This window comes from Cotesia glomerata, linkage group LG1 (assembly GCF_020080835.1).
Source record: "Cotesia glomerata isolate CgM1 linkage group LG1, MPM_Cglom_v2.3, whole genome shotgun sequence".
Taxonomy (NCBI): Eukaryota; Metazoa; Arthropoda; class Insecta; order Hymenoptera; family Braconidae; genus Cotesia; species Cotesia glomerata.
Genome location: NC_058158.1, coordinates 27,151,681 through 27,171,954, shown reverse-complemented (window position 1 = coordinate 27,171,954; position 20,274 = coordinate 27,151,681). Strand labels below are relative to the sequence as shown.

Below are 20,274 nucleotides of genomic sequence, written 5' to 3'. Positions count from 1 at the left end.
TTTCAGACTGTAAAAAACATAAAAACGAAATTATTAAGCATGAGTATGATAGAGAGATGAAAATATTAAAGGAAACATAAAAAATGGGCCAAGTGTTAGCTTTTATTTGCATATTTAATTCTCAAAATTGTATACATATAGATGTATATTTATTACATGTATGTATATAATTAAGTGAAGTATATAAACACATACTTAAATATATATACATATGACGATCTCTATCTTATTAGAATGTTTGGCCAGCAATCAAGTATATAGATTAGCATTTTATTGTAACTTTTTTCTTTAAATCCTCAAATTATATTAATTTTTATTTTGATTCAATTTTTTAAACTTTTATTTTCGTTTGATAACAAATATTAATTACTTTTTTTGTCGTTATATTCATAATTATAACTTTTCTAATCATTGAATTATTTACCTGACCCCTCCGCCTCTTCATTGTAATTCAAATGTCGAGATAAATATCAACAATTAACTTATTATCGGGATCATATGGTTTATTTTTTATTAAAAGTCAGCGAGTAGATTACAACACAATAATAACAAAAAAAAAAATAATATTCAAACAAGTACACGCGTGATGGTAATACCGCCTATAAATAAAATTACGATCAGTAAAAAAAAATAAATGATAACACAACACATACTTTCCCTGAACCTTGGCTTACTCTCCAGTCCCCCAAAGTATCCTACTATATAGACATCTTAATACGTGTAGCTCTTAAATTATTTACTTTAGTTCGAGTGGAGATGCCTGTAAGTGTAATTTACTAAGACTTTTTGTAAATAAATTATGAAATAAACTAGATGTACTTTATCCAGAAATAATTGTTATTAAAATTATTCAACACCGAATATTTTATTTTTTGATTGATTAAACTTAATTTTTTTTTCAACTTAAATTAACATTTATAAAATTTTTCTTAATTTCATTTGTGTTTTAACTGAACACGTTATACAGAATTACATAGTACAGAATAAATACTTTTTTTTTAATACAACATATACACAACATTAAAAAAATTTTTTATAGCAATAAATAATAACCATTAATTTTTTTCTTGTCTTATCCTGATCGGTATCTTGAATTTATCATATTTAATATCATGGCAGTATTTATTTTTTGACTGAGCCATTTCAATGTCGTCGTATCTTCGCTCTCCAAATACCAATCTGCCGTGGTCTGGGATAAAATTTGATTCTACAACCCAGTTATATTAATTACAATTATTATTATTAAAATAATAAAAATTTAATTTTATTTAATATTTTGTCATTACCTGTGATATTTTATTCACATGAAGAATAAGTTTATTTCCATCAACAACAGGTGGTTCTATAAGTTCTTTTGTTTCGATGGACCATGCAACGTGCCAAGACGCCCAAATGCTACATCGTTTTTCCACGAGATAAATTTTCCTGGAGTAATTTCAATATTAAATTTTATACATTCAACAATAATCATAATTATAAAAAAAGAATATTTACTGTAAAGACACAAGAGCTATGTGTTTTCCGTCATTAGAAAGTGCAGCATGAGCCCAGTAAATTTCAGCATTCGCATATTCACTCTTTATTATTGTGTTTAAAAGATACATTCCACGAGCTTTGTAAGTTGAGTATAGTTCTACTGCCTAAAAGAAAATAATTACACATTTAATTAATTTCTTAGTTATGAATTAAAAAACATTAATATCAGCAATTAATTCTACCAGGTACGGATTAATATAACGAGGAAAGCGTATTCGTGATATAAAATTATATCCCATTTCTTGAGCTCTTTTTATCGTGTCTAATATTAAACCAGGTTGAATTCTTAATGAAGATTTTCCGTCCTCTAATTTAGATATTCCAATTATTCCTTTGCTGAGAGCTTTTAAAGAATATTTTAATTCTTCCTGATGAGTATCTAACATAAAATAATTATTAAACAAAAATTAAAATTCATATTAATAAAATTATGGACAATAAATTATAATATATAAAACTTTACTATCTGATGGCTTAACTATCAAGCCAGACATTTCTAATTCAACACCGATTGAATATGATCTATCCAGTGTTAACGCCGATAACGGAGTGTCTGTACTCTCGAATCGTGAAATTTTTCTCTGTAAAAATTTATAATTTTCATAATTTTATAAAGATTTTTTGTTGTTGATGTTAACTCAGATAATAATTTTATGTTACCTTATTACGAGATGTTTCTGATTCAAATAAATTAATGTTGATAATGGGAGTAAATAGGCCGTCCATACACGAATATCCTAAAAGGTATGCAACGTTATAACTGAGTTTCTCAGCCGTTTCATCGCCCTGTATAACTAAAGTATCCGTGTCATAGAAACTATCTCCAGGGCATTTAAAGTTGTAGCTATAGGGATTACCCAAGACTGTCATTGACAGTATTAATACATTAAACTGATGTCTCAGTTCGGATTTATAATTTTTCCATGCATCGAATAACCATTCTTCATTATCCATCATAGTGTCAATACGTTCATAGTGAGGTAACCTGAACTCAGCTTGTTTTAAAAATGTTCCTTTGCTGGCATATGCAAACATCATTCGTATAATATTACAATAATCCATCGGGTCTTGGCTAATAACTCTTGCTTCAGCAGACGCCAAAAATTTAACATGCAATTGTATAGGTGCAATATACACAAGTTCAATAATATTACTACGATTGCGATCCTGTTTATCTGGCAAACAAGGCAAAGAAACATAAACATTTGATAAATCGGTTTTTAATCTTGATGCAAGTGAATGTTTAGTATCGTCTTTTTTTTTGGGAAATAAATCTTTAATCAATCGGATAAGAAATTCTTCTTGTAAATTAATATGAAACTCTCGTATGATTAAATTTATTTTTTTGTAAACATCATGAGTACTCTTAGTTTGTTTTAAAAAGAAAAATTCAATGCAGTGTTTCAATCTTGGGATTCCTGAGCTATTACTGAAACATTTTTTTGATCCAGGTCGAAGAATAATTGGGAAAATAGCATCATGTAATTGATTGTCAATTTGTATCCTGTGAATGTTTCCCTGTACGTATGTCAGTGTATTTGATTTTCTCAAATGAATCCAAATCCCAGGTGAATATGTGCGACGAAGTTTACCAAAGAACGGTTTAGTCATGTGCATTTTAGCAAAATTAACATTAATGTAATTATCAAACTCAATATTATTGGATGAATGTTTGTATTTGTCTTCCATCCATGCGTCAAGTTCTAATGTCAATGCTTTCCAACGTTTTCCAATGTCTAATTCCCAGTGAGCAGCTGAATCTGTTATACTAACGTATGCTAATTCCCGCCCGTTTGTATTAGGTATTTGCGACTCTGCTATAATACTTAAACCAATTCCTGCTAGAGCTAAAAATATTTCATTTTTACTGCACTCAGGGTCCACAAGACTTTTAGCTTTTAAAAAGGTATTTTCATCCTGAGTAAACATTAAAACTCGTTGTTTCTTTTCAGCATAACTTATCCAATAAACAATAGCTTTATTTTTTTGGACTTTCTCTATAGTTGGAGCATTAGCCTCTGCCTCACTGTCAGAGTCATCACTGCTGCTACAAAGTGACGTCGAATTAACAGAATGCGCAAATTTAGTATCATTTGGATATTTTTTAGTTACAGAATTTGAGTGAGGCATAACTGGTGATCGTTTCAATGTTCGAAACGTAACAGTCTCTTGTCCGTAGCCATCAGTATAAAATTGTGCGGTATAACTTTTAGTTTTACTATTGTAAATATTCCATACGAGTTCTCTTATTTCTGTAGGATCATCCCACGTATAAAGAACACTTTGGAAAGGACTGAGCAAAGCTACTTGTCCTAAATTAACTTGATTTAATTTTAAAAATAAATCGTCACAGAGATTATCAACTCGTACCGGTGCATCTCCGCACTCGTATTTTTCAAAAATTATTCGGAAGGGAGAATTATTTCCTCCTTTCACATCAACGCACAGAGCTGATCCATTTTCCATTCTCAGGACGATTTTTCCAATATTAGTAAAATCGAAATGCTGAGATACTAGTTGGCTGTTTTTCCATTTAACTCTCATTCTCATAGACTCTGTGTAAGGCCAGAAAGCGGTACCGTGTCCTGCTGGCAAATCGTTCCATAAATCAGCATCTTCGTTTTCTTCCATGAACCTTAGAGCTCGTTTGGTATTATTTTTCACAAAGAAATAAGGTAAAAAGGTTACAATTTTAGTAAAATTTGGTGATAATGTTGAATCAGCTATTTCTGCAAGTATTCTGTACTTTCGTTTACGTTCAACGTCTTTGCATACTATCAGGGACATTGAACTTATTGCATCCAAGCCAAATGACATTGACCAATCCGATTGATGAACTTTTAGCATCACAAGCTTACGACGATTTTTCTTCTGAGAAAAAACTATCAAGTCTTCGCCAGGAATTTCGACGGTATTTGACAAAGTTTCCTGTAAATTATTTTATTTTAATTAATTAATAATAACAAAAAAAAATTATGTTGATAAATTACCTGAATTTTCAAAGGTAATCCCGTTTTATTAATAATCCAATACTCGGAATAAATAACAACTGTCCAACTACTTAGTTTATTTAATTCAACACACAACATAAATGGCCTCCAAACAGCATCTGTATCGCCGTCCGCAAACATTTTAATTAATTTTCTCTCTAATTCTGAATTTAATTTAAATGTTCCAGCCCATTGAGCACCAAGGTAGTTTTTAATTTTGAAATTAACTGTAGTGTCATTGTCACATTTTATCGAATAAACGTTTATCCGTTCTCCTGGCTCGATTCTAACTTCATAATCTATTGATGGAACATCAACGTCAATAACGAATGGTAATTTATTATCAAATACTATAGGTGGAACAATGCTGATGAGATACTGTGGCACTTGGCAATTAATTCTCTCGAATTTTGGATGCTCAGTACAAGTTACTTTAGCTCCAAATATTGAGTTTGAATTCCCATCTTTAGATTGACAATAAATATCACGAGGAGTATTTAAATTCTCACACAATTCTTTCCAGAATATTCCGCGGTCACTTACTTGATATTCTCTGTTATTTATAAATTGAATTTTTTTTCGTTATTTTATAACTTTATCAAAATTTAATTTATTAAACTTACCCAAAATGTACAGGCATGATATGAATAGGAAAATGATAAGTAATATACATAGGAACATTGTAAATATCATGAGGCTCAATGACAGCTATCCTCATACTATCGTCAAATGGATTTAAAGTTTCACCAATGTGCTCAAGTTGTAATTGCTCAGCTAATTGTTTTTTGTAATACAGCCCCAACGTATACGATGTTTCATTACGAAATTGAAGAGGCGATCGAACAGTTATTGTTCGATGTAAATGATGATTGGTGGTTACTTCAACAACTAGATGATATCGAACGTCATGTTTTGCTGGACGTAACGGTATTAATTTATAACCTTGCCATTTAGGACAAAAAATCACTGATTCTTCAAAGTCTATGTAATTGATTGAAAAAAAAAAAATTAATTAAAAAATTAAGCAACCATAATTTTTTCATAATTCTTACTAATGAAAGCATACCATCAATGTAAATCCTTAGACTCTCTTCGGTCAAACTGTTGTAAATATTGACAGGAGATTGATCAGGAAAGATAACTAAATTATTAAGAGAATTATCGTAAGACTTATCATCTTGGTCCATAAACCCGTATTCTATATATTGTTCACCAAAAATATTGTTCTCACTCTCAGGACTACTTGGAGCACTGACAGGAGAATCATCTTTAATTTTGAATTCTTTACTTGCTATTAATCGACTAATATTATTACTATTTCCCTATAAATGACAATATTAGTTACTAAAAATAGAAAATTATAAAAAAAAACTCTTAATAAATATTTATAGCAAAATTACTTTTTCTTCAGCTCGCAATTCTATCTTACTAGTATGCCCAATTTTGTTAAGTAAACTCAATTTCCCAACATTTGTAGGGACAATTGGAATTTCCGTACAACTTTTTGAAAATAGTTCCAGAATAATATCAAAAATATCTATAGTATTTTTGGTGACAGTGAAATTTAGCCGCTCTTCTGCATTGATAATAATATAGTTTGCCCAACAGTCACTTTTAATTAACGTGTGATCATGTAGGCAGTCATCTAGTAAATAATACAAATAAATTATGAGTTAAGAAAAAATAATGAAATATCAAAACAAAAACATACTTATTTCAGCCACATGATCAGGGGTTAATTCAAGACCTTCATCTTCACATTTACTAGAATGGTCAGAATCACTGTCATCATCTTCGTCACTTTGATCTTTTGTAAATAAATGACTAAAACTCCTAGCTAATTTTTCAGAACCCTCTTCTTCATTAGAATCTGAATCATCATCGTGTTCAAACGTGTACTCTGGTACTGAAATTTTATGAGTAATTTTTTTGTATAGTAGAAGATAAAAATTTTACTAAGAATGTTGATAAAAATAAATCATTACAGCTTATTTTTGACGTAAGATTAGAATTGGGTCTTATAAAAATCATATCTTCGTTACTTTGATCGTCATCACTGTTGTAATTTTCAGTTCTTCGTCTTTTTGGTGTTGATTTTTTTATTTGATTCCAAGAGTGGCGGCAGTAGGAGCTAAGCTCATGTGCTTCAACTTGATAAGCCTTTCGAAAAAAAAATGAAAGTTTTAATTATTAAAAATTAACTTTTAAAACTTAAAACATTTCATTGCGTACTCACTCGTATTGTCAGTTCCCATGGATTATAAGCAACATCGTCTTGTGTACAGAGTTCAATTAAAGGTTCCCAATTACCTCGATTGTGATTATAACAAAATGCATGAATTTTAAAATTAGATTCAAGTTGAAATCTATCATCGACAGAGCTGATTGTAGCACCTACTTCAATTTCAGCTTTTATCATAGGAATGTGCTCAATAGTTTCTTCCATTTCAAAGACCAGATGAATAACAACTGGTTTCAAGTTAAAAATTCTCACTTGTGTTGAGTGTTCATTCACCAACGCTGCTGAGTTGATCAGTGAATCTGTAAATTCCTAGATAAAAATCTGCATATTTTAATTCTAAGAGTATTAATAGATATCTTACGTTCCTGACTGTTGCGCTTACAAGGGACCGAGAAAATTTTCTTTGGAGACCAAAGATCGATGTGCGAATTTGATTCCAAGCTTCCATTTTTGTTATCAAATTTGGCATCGATGATTCGAAAAATTCCAGCAGCATCGTTCAAAATCTACTCAAAACAATTTAACATTTGATTTTTTATTTATAGAAAAATTATTTTTCATTATTGTAATTATTATTCAAGTCTAATTATTAAGCATTAATACCACAACACAACGTGCCGTTCACGGATACATTAAACATTAATTTTTGTTTCTAAACGACGACAAAGCTGAGACACAGACAAACGATGCTCACTTGGCTGAATGTGCAGATGACTCCGGCAGACAGATGGATATTGACTGGGCTCACATCGAAACATATTTGCGCTCGGTCATCTGGGGACTTCTCCTTGGCGCTGATTTCGATGTCACAGGGATGTAGCACAGACTGCGGTGCTTGACGACGATATCGCTCTTGACTTTTGCTTTTAGCGCAGACGTTTGATAACATACATACAATAGATGATATTCCTGCATGGCGACTATACTCGATTGTTAGCTCTGCTTGGACCAGGATCGCATGGGCATTGCTAGCTTTCAAATCTCCAAATAATAAAACTTCTGGTTTACGTACTCGTATAGACACCGATGTACCTATTGATAATTTTTCATTTATTTAATCTGAACTATTATTTTCTTGTAAAAGATTATAATTTTTGTTACCTGATTGTTCGGATAAATCTGTTACATTTTGAGTTGAAAATCTTCGGAACACTTTTTTCTTTTCAACAGGATTCTCTGCATGTCCTTCATAAGCTTCATTGACAACACCTGTATCTGGTGGTTCAGCAGGCAGGGAGTCAACAAAATAACGAGTTAGCTGTAGTAAAAATGGAATTGATAAGTTGAATCGAGTTTCTTCAATGAGCATATCAATGCACTGATCTCCTGCTGGAGCTTGTGTGAAAGTAAAGTCAAATACTGGTGGTTCGGATACTGAGATACAAGATTCGAAATTCAGTCCTGCTGATTTTGCTGGTGATTGGATTATTCTAAAATATTCATTATTATTGTTACCATCATTGTTATTGTTATAAATATTATAAAAAATAATCTTGATATGTTAAAAGTTATGCGTACTTGCGAATTACTGTTTCTTCTTTTCTTGTGTCTTCTAGAATACAAGTTCTTAAAGAAACTTTCATACTCATACTTTTGTTGCTGTATAACTCAAAAGTCATAATTATTTCACCAAGAGTAAGCTTTCCTAAACCGTCATTCAAGTCACGTACTGGCGAACTCAACACCTGTTGTAATGATTAATTTAAAAAAAATTAATAATCAACATAACTTCATTCTTTATTACTAACATAAATTTATGCAAACAAAAAATTAATTAATAACAAAGCGCACTAGAAATTTAAAAAAATAATAAATAAAAACCTTACATAACTTTAATATCTACGTAGAGTGATGCAAAAAATGGATGCTCAATACAAATTGTGATAAATCATACTAAAAATAATAAATAAATAAAAATTAGGAAAACGGTTGACCCTAAAGACCCTGCAACTTCCTGCTACCTCCATACCTAAGTGCTCAACAATTCACTTATTTTTTAAGCTCTTCGAGCTCAAAAATTTAATTTTTATGTAATTTTGAGCTCTCCGAGCTCAAATAAATCGCTGTTCTGTGCTTTTGAGCTCGAAGAGCTCAAAAGGCTAATGGAAGTTTTATAGAACACTATTTTTTGAATTTTCAAACCGCAATAACTTTTGAATGAATTAACTGATTTTCTCGCGGTTTACGGCATTCAACGCAGTTTTTTGAGTTCTTGGAAAAATCTTTAAGCGTAAACTGGTCAGACTAAAAATTTCATAGAAATTCTGAAAAAAACATTTTTTTCAATTTTTTTCGACAACGACATCTCACGAACAAATCAACCGATTTTGACTGGGCTGGTGGCAATCGACGTGGTTTTTTGAGGTTAAGAGCTGATTAGTTTTTGAAATTGATCGGTTCAGCCGTTTAAAAGATATTTCAAAAAACTTTGAAAAAATTTTTTATTTTTGAGATTTCTCAAAATCTATCATTGATCGACTCAAAGGTCCAAAGGAATCTAAGTTTCAGAATCTAAGTTTAGTCAAGCCCTTTTGAATCGAATCGGATGATCGGTTCAAGCCATTCAAAAGTTATGAGAGGTTTACATACTTACATACTTACATACACACACATACACACACACACACACACACCTCGTGTCGGGCTTGCTGGGTCCCGCATCGGGCGCCTCCCCAGGTGGCGGATAGGGGAATGCCCGGCATATCTGCACGTCAGATGCGTCGGGTACCGAGGAAATAGAATACTCGGGGTGGACCAAAACCTAGCAAAAGATGATATGAAAATGCCAGATCAATTTCAAACATCGTCTACGGTGCAGAGGGGGGATACCTCAGTGCCGGCGAGGGAAGGCGTGCAAACGGGCCTGAACTCGTCGTTATCAAGCGACCGTTTGAACAGCGGAGTAGACCCCATGGCTCTGCTGTCTAGCAATGCTAGCAAGGTTACAGGGAGTACGAAATCAGCCCAGATGGCAGAGAACGGACAGCTGAGCAACATTCCTCCAAAAAGTGGAGGACCTTTTGCTCCTGTCACTAATCAAACCTACCGAGGAAGAATCAACTCTGTACCGACCGTTACAGGCCAACAGTCACCAATGGAGAGGCTCGGCATCAAGATCGAAGAGTTAGCCGAGTTTATAAAAGACAAGAAGAATCTCCATCATGAGATTAGAAAATTGGTTACATCTATCACTACAGCATATAGGTTAGCCAACAAATCACCAGGCATGTCGGCCTCAACGACCCAAACAACTCCGAGTCTGACCAAAAAACCACAGCCATCTTTGGTCACTCCTAAAAAATTACCACAGCAAGGAAAGGACAATAACAAGAAGAGGCAGCTGTCCACGCCCAGCCCTTCTTCAATAATCGAGAAGCCACCACAGAAAAAGACAGCCCGGGAGGACGTCTGGACTACAGTGGACCGAAATAGGAAGAAGAAGGAAAAAGAGCATGAAACAGCGGCTCCCCCTAATAAAGCTCAAAACCAGCCAAGTAAGGGTGCCTCTAAGAAACCGAGGAGAAAGAAGACAAGAACTAAGGCTGTTCTTGTCCAACCAGTAGACGGCCAAACTTATGCCGATATCCTAAAGGAAATCAAGGCCAAGGTAAGCCCTGTCGAGACGGGCGTAGACATAAAGTCTATTAAAAAGACGAAACACGGAGGCGTTCTCCTTGAAATGGCTCGAAAGACCGAAGACAGCAAGGCTTTCACCGATGCAGTAAGGTCAGCCACTGCAAACATCGGCACGGTCAAGACGCTAACACCAACAACAACGATCGAGATCCTCGACTTGGACGAAATCTCTACCGAGAGCGAAGTCCGTGAAGCACTCAAACGTGAATTCACTGACAGCCTGGAGGTCAAACGGGTAAATTTGACAAAACCCACACCACGAGGAAATCGGGCAGCCTTCTGCGAAGTAGACGAGGCCAGTGCGATTAAGGCCCTTGACAAGGCCCATATAATGATCGGTTGGGTGAACTGTCGTATACGCCCAGTTGCAAAAGTAACCCGCTGTTTTAAATGTCTTAGTTTTGGACACCAAACACGCCAGTGTGCGGGACCAAACAGAAGCAGGTGCTGCTACAAATGTGGCGGAGAGAACCACAAGGCCGTAAACTGCACGGAGAAGCCAAAATGCTTCCTTTGTGCTCCGGACAAAGATGCCCAGGATGGTCTATGCCATATTTCTGGCACTGGAGCTTGCAGGGCATTCCGCACAGCACTTGCAGAAGCCAAGAGAGGGCAGAAATGACACGCATACTACAAGGCAACCTGAATAGGTGCGCCTTGGCGCAAAACCTGCTGCGCCAGCGTGTCTTTGAAGATAAAATCGACGTCTGCTTTATCTGCGAGCAATATCTAAACATCGAAGGTAAAACATGGTTCGCAGACGAAACTGGCACGGCAGCAATTTGGATTGTGAACACAAAGAACGTTACCGTCAACAACAGCGGAAGTGGAGCAGGTTTTGTCTGGATTCAAACCCCCACAACCTACTTCATGAGCGTCTATCTCTCACCTAACGAAGGGATTAGTGTGTTCCGACAGAAACTGGCAAATATAGAAGATGCGGTCACTAAGTTCAACGGCGAAGTCATCGTAGCCGGAGACTTCAACGCTAAATCGGCTGAGTGGGGCGCTGCTTTCTCCGACACCAGAGGTAACGAGGTCGCTGACGTCGCGGCTAGACTCGACCTCATAGTGCTGAACACCGGGAGCACCACGACCTTTAGAAGACCAGGGTACCAAGAGTCCATCCTCGACATTTCGTTGGCGACTCCAAGGACTGCCAACATGATCGAAGACTGGACTGTATCCGAAGAATACAGTGGCAGTGACCACCAGTTTGTGACATTCAACGTTGGATTGTCATCTACTCCGGTTTCACAACGCGACCTTTCTAAGCGGAAGTGGAATGCCAGAAGGCTTGATCCAGAGGCATTGCGAGCTTCACTTGCACGAAGCTGGTCTATCCTTCAGAACAACCCGACTCCGGATACCTGCAGCGAGACGGAAAAGGCAGTGCTAAATATGATGAAGGAGATTGCTGCCGCATGTGACGCCTCTATGCCGCGGCTGAAAAATAGGAGTTTCCACAGGCCGGCGTACTGGTGGTCAACAGACATAGCAGAACTTCGCAAAAGATGTCATAAGCTACGTCGCCGCGCAACGAGAGCCGCGAAACGCTCCCCAAGCGAGGACTTGTATTCAAAAGAGTACAAGCAGGCCAAAAAGACGCTAAACCGAGCCATTAAAGCAAGAAAAGCGATATTGTGGAAACAGATCTGTAATGATCTCGACAAGGACATCTGGGGCAAAGCCTACCAAATTGTCACCAAACGACTTGGAAAGGCTTCACCAGAAGCGCCGAAGTCTCCTGCCTTAATGGACAGCATTGTAGCGGAGCTTTTCCCCAAACACCCGCCGCGGGAGAAGAAACACTACGCTAAAAACAGCGAAGGAACACCCTTCACAACTAAGGAACTACAAGACGCGGCCAAGTCACTCAAAACAGGAAAGGCACCTGGACCTGATGGCATCCCGGCAGCGGTGATCAAGATTGTAGCCCTGGAACACCCAGACATACTCCTGAACACCTACAACGCATGCTTGGCAACTGGCACGTTCCCCGCGGTCTGGAAGCGGCAGAGATTGGTTCTCTTAGACAAAGGAAAGGGAACCCCCGTAACACCTTCGTCGTTTAGACCACTCTGTATGCTAGACATTGCTGGAAAACTGCTCGAGAAGCTCATACAAGGGAGACTTCGCAACGACATCGACCGTGCTGGAGGTTTTGCCACCAACCAGCATGGCTTCCGGAAAGGTCGTTCGACAGTCGGAGCGATCGAGAAAGTTATAAAGACAGCAACACAAGCATGGTCTGGTAGCCTCAAAGCTCGTAAAGTATGTCTCCTCCTCACGCTAGATGTCAAAAACGCATTTAACAGCGCAAATTGGAGAGACATTTTAGATGCTCTGGAGCACAAGTTTGACGCGGAGCCAGAGAATCTGGCACTAGTCGACAACTACCTGGACGAAAGAAAGCTAATAGCGGAAACTACGGAAGGCCCACAAGAATACGCCATAACGGCTGGCGTACCGCAAGGCTCAATAATGGGGCCCGATCTATGGAATGCGGACTACGACGAGCTTCTTGAAATCTCGTTACCAAAGCAAGTAGAGCTAACGGGCTTTGCAGACGACGTTGCGGCCACGATAGTAGTAGACAGCGTAGAAGAGGCCGAATTACTGATCCGGGAAACCATTGACGCCGTCGAGACCTGGCTTGATAAACACCACCTGAAACTCGCCAAGCATAAAACCGAGATGGTTGTTCTGACACGTCAAAAATGGTTCCCAAAACCATTCGCTGTGGACATGGAAGGAACAACACTGACGTCAACAAGGGCCCTGCGCTATCTAGGGGTAATGATAGACGAGAAACTATCTTTCCGCGAACACCTTGACAGTGCATGCAAGAAAGCCAGCAAGACGGTGTCTAGCCTAGCAAGAATCATGACCAACACTATGGGACCAAGAACCAAAAAGAGAAGAGTTCTTCTAGAAGTAGTCCACTCGGTACTGCTTTATGGAGCAGAAATATGGGCAGACATATTGAAACAGAAGACCTACCGACGAAAAATAGCGGCAGTGCAGCGGCGAGGCGCTCTCAGGGTTGCCTGCGCCTATCGAACGGTTTCCGAGGCGGCTATATTGGTCATTGCGGGAGCCGCACCCATCGACCTACTCGCGTTTGAGAGAGCGAAACTCTATGACCCTAAAACAGTGACGAAAACATGAAGGACGCAAGAACGAGGATAAAGGCGGAAACGCAACAAGAGTAGCAGGACCGATGGACATCGGGAGAGACGGGCAGATGGACGGCACGCCTGATCCCAAACATCAACGTCTGGCTTTCTCGGGAATACGGAGAAACGGACTTTTTCTTGACCCAGCTATTGACGGGACATGGGCAGTTCAATGCCTATCTTTTTAAGATGGGACTGCACAGCACACCAACGTGCAAATACTGCCCAGACAAAATTGACAACGTCGAGCACACGTTCTTTGAGTGTGACCGGTGGAAGGACTACAAAAGCAGTACTGATGAAACTATTGGCACCACGCTCTCCCCTGAGAGCTTAGTAACCTGCATGATCAAAAAAGAAGATAACTGGTCAGCTGTCGCAGCCTATGCGCAGCGTCTTTTAAAGGAAAAAATCGCAGAAAGAGACTAGTAACTAGGAGCAACCGTCGTGAGACGCAACACGGACTGGATTGAAGTAATGCTAACGCGGTCCCGATCCAGTCTTCCCCGTAACATCTATGGGGAAAGAGAGAGGAGGATGTTTAGTCGGTATTGTTGTCAATAATATTGACTTCCGAGTCCGACATACCCAGGACAAACATCTCGTCCTGGTATATGTAAATGTATTTGACCTCCTCTATAAAAAAAAATAAAAAAAAAAAACACACACACACACACACATACGCATACAGACACGGCGACATCACCGCGGAAATAGTAAGGAAAGCTTCCTAGGACCTCAAAACATCGAGATCTGATGAAAACTCGATTTTCGAAAAACGGGGTGAAAATAATAACTTCCCGATTTTTGAAAATTTTCAATTTTCTTAGCGGGAAGTTAAAAAATAAAATTGATAAATGAAAATAGATAACTATACAAATAGGTAAGTACCTCGTCTGAGTCTGTAAACAAATTAAATTGTAATCCATCAAATGTAATTTTCATATTTATCTCACGGATTGGATTTTCATCTTGAATAAAAAAGACCTCGAGTTTTTTAACCGTTGCTTCATTTTCGAAATTGATTTTTTTTTTCAAAGACTCATTGTCAATTGTATCATTTTGATGAATTGCTATTATTTTTGATAAATTATCTCCCCAAATAATTAAAATTGACGCGAGATCTTTTTGACTTAAGTTAATCATGAGTAAGTCCACTGATCCAATAATCTCACAAAGACCGTATACTTGAAGCCCTGTTTTATTACGACATTCAATATTTCTCTTTACATCCAACCGAATTTGAACAGGCTCTATGATTGGTTCCTTAAAGAAAATGTTATTTTATTAAATGTAAAAATTTTTTTATTTTTCAATAAATAAATAAATCATAAGATAAAATAAACTTACTTGGATTTTTAAAACACCAGCGAGTGTCATGATAGCTCGTGACAAAGTCATAGAAGAAAATTTAATCAAGATATTGTCCAGGACAGAGGAATAATTTTCTCGAATGCTTTCATCAGTGGTTCGTATCTTTTCATTTATCTTAAAAAAATTTTCAATCGTCAAAATGCCCAGATCTAAAAGTATGACATTGGGCACATCTCTTGCCTGCGGCAAAAGAAACGTTGGGACTTGGAAATCAATGAAAATTCGTAATTTCGTGGCACTTTTTCTCAACTCTTCAACACTCCAATAAACAAAAAGCTGAGATGCCTGAGCCGGCATAATTGATTTAATAAGATGTATAAAAGGTTCTATAAAATGCCAACAATCCCGAAATACTTCTGATAACAATATACAATTTATTTTTCCGAATGAAAGCTTAAAACTTCCGTCGGTTTTAACGTCATCGCTCGCTTTCATTTCAGATGCTGAATAAAGTTTGGGTGCGTGTCTCACATATTTGAGATCAAATACTTTATCGTCGTCAGTAGTAAGAATTTTCGAGTAAAGGGTAATTTCACTAAGATCTTCAATAGCAAGCCCACGAAGGTATGCTGTTAATATCATTCTCTCATTCGCGTTATAAATGCAGTCACTTTCTAATCCTAATACACGAATTTCCATAAGATCCATGTCTTTAGTACAAAGTCGCAGTACAAATGTATGAAGTCTCGCCGAATAACTGAGTTTGATAGCGCCAGGCGGTACCGGTGGATCGTCTTCATTTTTTTTTAAGAAATTAAATGCATACTTTATTATTTCAATGATATTCGGTATCTGTCCAGGAAATGGTATAGTTTTTAAATCGTCACAGTAGTCCTTAATCTTAAGAAAAGCTTGTTGATGAAAAACAACATTAAGATTACGTATATTGAATATTAACGATTGTTCAATGCTCTTGAAATGTGATTTAAAATCCGGACAATTAGCTCGGACTTTACGATAAGACATACCGATAATATCATATGAGCCGTCAGTTGATATAAGCTCAAGATAAGACCCTGTAATTCCGGCGTTTGTTTTGTCAGCTAGAACAATAGTACCCACTCCTAGCTGAAAAGCTGGTCCGTACTCCATTATTGCAGATTCCAAGTAAAGTGTACAGAGACGTAGAATTAAATAAGGTTTTTCTCTACCATTACTTGTACTACATGCATGAATACACAATTCACCTATTACTATTCTAAGTAACAAATTAACATGATTGTGTGGTGAGATGTTATCATCAAATCCAGAATAATTGACTGATTTAATCCACTGCTCAAGATCTTCTTCGCTGAATTCCGAAGAAGAAACAATACTTTTTTCCGATTCGGTTATTATTGTTGATGGTAAGACAGTAGAATAATTAGATATGTCTCGGCCCAAAATAAATGATGACAGAGCTACGATTGTTCTTACACGGATTAATTGTTCAGATGAAAGTGAAATAAATTCACTTGTTTCTTCTTGAATTTTTAATAGACTTTGTCGGAATTCTTCAATGTCATCAAGATTTGGTATCGATAGTAGATTTAAAAATTCATTCAAACAAAGTAGTTTATGTTTAGATAAATTTATTTTCAATGTAGAAATAGATACGTTGAGCTTTAATTTTGGTAGTAATCGATAATCAGGTTTAATACTAAAAGACACGGTAACATTTGACTGTATTTTAGGTATAACATGATTTTCAGAGTCCTTCCAACTCCGTGATTCACGCCAGTCATCACCAGTATGACATATCAACATTTGACTATCAGTTAAAACTATATGAATACGATCATAAAGCAATTCTTCTAATTCCATTAATGTTGCATCTTCTAGTTGTACTTCTACTGCTTGTAATTCTGTTTTAAGCGTCATTCTACCTAAATCAAGTATAATAATATGCTCTCCTTCTTGTATAGAGCCGTTATCCGGGAAAACAAAATACGGACCTTTAATATCTAATTTTAAATTTATTCTTAATCTTCGATTCATTATTGAGTTAATAAGCGTAATACATTTACTTTTTGTTCTTTTATAGCCACGTTGAAGGCTACACGCTAAATGCTGAACGTGAGATTTATTACGTTTAAACAAATTCAATATTTCTAGCATTGCGTATTTGTGATAAGTTACTTCAAATGCTTCTAATCGAACATTTATGTCATAATTAAAGTCTGAGTTTGGCGGATTTTTTTCAAAATCTATCGCTAAAAAATTAACAGCCGCATTCCCTGTTAAAATATTGTCCGCTGTGACAAGAGGTATCAAGTCATTTTCTGACGAAGCTCCTTCAATAACAAGACTTTCAGCACGAGCTGATATTTTGTAAGCTAAGCATTCAGGTCGTGTTTCTATGCTGGTTAAAAACTGCGTTATTGTTGTCACAAGAATTTCACGATCATTGCTGAATAAACTAAACGACCAATTAGCCAATGTAAAATTGTATTTTTTTTCTATATATTTAGGCATTAATTCTAGCTTAAATTTAGTCTCATTGTCATTTGTATTATTTGGCTTCGGACTACTCGGTATACCGCAAATTTCTTGAATTTTTTCACAATTAACAGCAAGTTTGATGTTTGATCCAGACTCAACAGTTACACAATCTGGATAGTTTTCTTTTAATTCAATTTTAGCATGTTCTCTTGCAATAATAATGTTTAAAATTGTTAAACAATCTTCGTACTTTTGTAAATCTAATTTTAATTCAGTATCATTTGGTCTTAATAAACTTTGTATAAATGTTTCTTTATAAACTTTATAATTTTCACGGTGAGTTTTTATATATTTCCAAGTATAAGGCCTAATGTTTTGTTCAAGAATAGCTGTGCAAGCGTAGTGCCACCAAGCTTTTGAGTTTTCAGATATTTTAACTACTGGGTGACATTTTTGAATTAATTTTGTTCTAAAAAAAAAGGATAAACGTATAAGTAAATAAATTTATGAAAAAAAAAATATTCTACATGAAAAATAAGTTAACCTTTCTACGAAGCCTTGTTGAAGTGATTCCCACAGTAAACAAAATGCAGCAAATTGCTTGTCGGATATTTGCATTGCAATATCTTGAAGTACAATGTCAACTAACATTCTAGCAGCCTGTCCTTCGTTACTTTGATTCATAATCACTTTGATTTTAGTTGTAAAAGGTTTAATAACTAAAAGTGATTTTAAAAATTAATTTTAAAGAAATTTATTTTTAAAATATATTAAATTTTAAACTTACGAAATTGAAATTCTTCACTATTTATAGCAAAAGTTCTTAAAGAACGATGCATAACTGCTTTCCAGGCCAAAAGATTTGTAAAATCCCATATTTTTGGATAAAATGGTAATGAAGAACTTCCATTTGGATTTAAGTATAAACTAAGGGATTCCACGCGTATTAATTGATATACTGATGTTGAGGTAACTGGAGTAACGCCAGGCTTCCATTTGCTATAAAAAATCAATAAAATATTATTTATAATAACCAATCATTCAATGGCAAAATTAAACCTATTGACGTTGCTAAAAAAAAAAAAGTTATTTTGAACATACTTGTTAGTAGTAGCCATAGAAAAACTTTGTAGACATAATCCACAAGCGATTTTAAAACCATCAGAAAAAGTTTCTTCATATCTTACATGAACATTATTCACTGTTATCTGAAAATTTTTAACAACAGATGCCATCAGATTGTCAAGAAGGCCCGAAGGTAATCCTGCAACATTTTATTTAATTTACTACAAGTCAATATTGTATTTGATAATCAAAAATATTTTTTATTCAACTGAAATTAAAATTGAATAATGAAACAAGTGTATACCGAGTAATTAACTGACCTGAACGAAGTAATCCATCACCTTCCAAATCTTCCAAGACTTTCCTCTTTGAGGCGCGCATCAATTTTTTTTGTATTTCCGGATCATAAATCCCAGACATTGACGGTACAGTAACAATATAAATATCCTACAATTAATCAAATATAAATGTCATTACATCATTAATAAAATGATTGAGAAAAAAAATATATGATTTCAAACCAAATAAAATTAATTACCTCTATACACAAAATAATTGGTTGAGAAAATAGACCTGCCCATGGTATTTTTAAAGATACCTTTCCAATAATACCAATTTCTATTCTAATCGGTAACCCAAGCTGATACTGAAAATAAAGTATTAATAAATTAGTCAATATAATAAATTTTACGTAAATCATAATAAAAGTAATAAATAGAAACCAATCTATGAAACTGAAATTAGCACGACATCTGTCATGTTTTGGATTTTTACAAGTAAATTACTAATAAGAAAACATTAAAAAAAAAAAAAAAAAAAATTACATTAGTAATTTTATGAAACGTCTATAAATGAATTTTTTTTTTTTTTTATAATATATTTGTTGAAGAAAATCCTAAAAATCATCAGATGTTAGCTAATTTAAGTTTCATAACAATCTATTGAAAAATGAACGTACCAAGGCCTCTGGTTTCAGCTTAAGATCCGTCAGGTACGTTTCACCTGAGAATATTCCTACATTGAATTGTTCAGTGTCAAGATCCTCGACATATCTTCCTAGGAGACGATTTAAAAAAGCTGCCACTGCACCCTCAAACATTGTTCGGCTTGTATTTAATATTATAAATGATATTCACAAAATATTACCCAGTGACCCAGTGACAACAATCACATATACATATACGTATTTTCTATACTATGTCTTATTACTCTTACTCTCTTTCTTCTTAGCATAGGTTGACAGCACTATATTTTGGCAGCGATAAATCAACCGCTTGTCACTTGATTTATATCGTATACAACGACTTAAACGAATCTGACGACACTCAGTCATACTCGAGGATAGTCAGGTGTATTTCATTGAACTGTAATCCCATAACCTCACCGAAATTATATCTTTCTACCCTGAGTATCCATGTAATTTTATTTTCTAACTCCTGACTATCTTTTCATACTATTCGTCTCGGCTCGTGCGCCAGAGCAGTAGACTATCTTCAAGACTTATATTGATTATTTTTAATACATGTATAGTACACATATATGCTAAATGATGATTGATATTTCTACGCATGTGTACATACAATAATTCATACTTACTCTGTTCTTTTGTGTATCTTTATTCTTCAATAAACTTATTTTGACATTTTTCCTCCCTCAAATAGTGTGAAATAAAATATTTCTCTATATTTATATATATTATGTATAACTTTCTGATGATGATGATAATAATGATAATAGTAATAACATTCACTAAAATACTTACATGAAGAATGCGGTAAAAGATAAAACTTTTCCATTGCAATTAATTTTTTATTATAAAAAATATATGTAT

The 20,274-nt window shown here is 35.3% G+C and overlaps 1 protein-coding gene across 2 annotated transcripts; it reads right to left on the bottom strand.

Moving 5' to 3' along the window:
- Window positions 1–95: 95 nt before the first annotated feature.
- On the bottom strand, window positions 96–19,935 carry LOC123270362 (vacuolar protein sorting-associated protein 13A-like). 2 transcript variants are annotated; one of them, XM_044736378.1, is made up of 25 exons: window positions 19,402–19,935; window positions 18,982–19,089; window positions 18,764–18,890; window positions 18,480–18,642; window positions 18,166–18,377; window positions 17,923–18,097; window positions 14,934–17,847; window positions 14,475–14,849; window positions 8,287–8,453; window positions 7,870–8,198; window positions 7,463–7,800; window positions 7,130–7,274; window positions 6,763–7,067; window positions 6,512–6,686; window positions 6,238–6,432; window positions 5,927–6,171; window positions 5,593–5,848; window positions 5,150–5,507; window positions 4,527–5,079; window positions 2,197–4,464; window positions 2,000–2,117; window positions 1,719–1,915; window positions 1,495–1,640; window positions 1,287–1,425; window positions 96–1,207 (listed from the first exon to the last, which is right to left on the bottom strand). In XM_044736378.1, exons 1-25 carry the CDS (start codon window positions 19,540–19,542, stop codon window positions 1,073–1,075), a joined length of 10,284 nt encoding a protein of 3,427 aa, XP_044592313.1. In that variant the 5' UTR covers window positions 19,543–19,935; the 3' UTR covers window positions 96–1,072. The 2 variants fall into 2 exon arrangements, with proteins under 2 accessions (XP_044592313.1, XP_044592317.1); XM_044736382.1 differs by having other exon boundaries at window positions 6,763–7,049.
- Window positions 19,936–20,274: the final 339 nt, after the last annotated feature.

What these genes read in the sequence shown, in the direction of transcription:
- LOC123270362 (XM_044736378.1), bottom strand. Translation starts at nt 19,542, where the DNA reads ATGTTTGAGGGTGCAGTGGCAGCTTTTTTAAATCGTCTCCTAGGAAGA. An exon ending in TCTTACGTCAAAAATAAGCT is followed by an intron (nt 6,433 to 6,511) that starts GTAATGATTTAT and finishes ATAAAATTTCAG; the next exon opens with TACCAGAGTACACGTTTGAA. An exon ending in TGATCATGTGGCTGAAATAA is followed by an intron (nt 6,172 to 6,237) that starts GTATGTTTTTGT and finishes ATTATTTACTAG; the next exon opens with ATGACTGCCTACATGATCAC.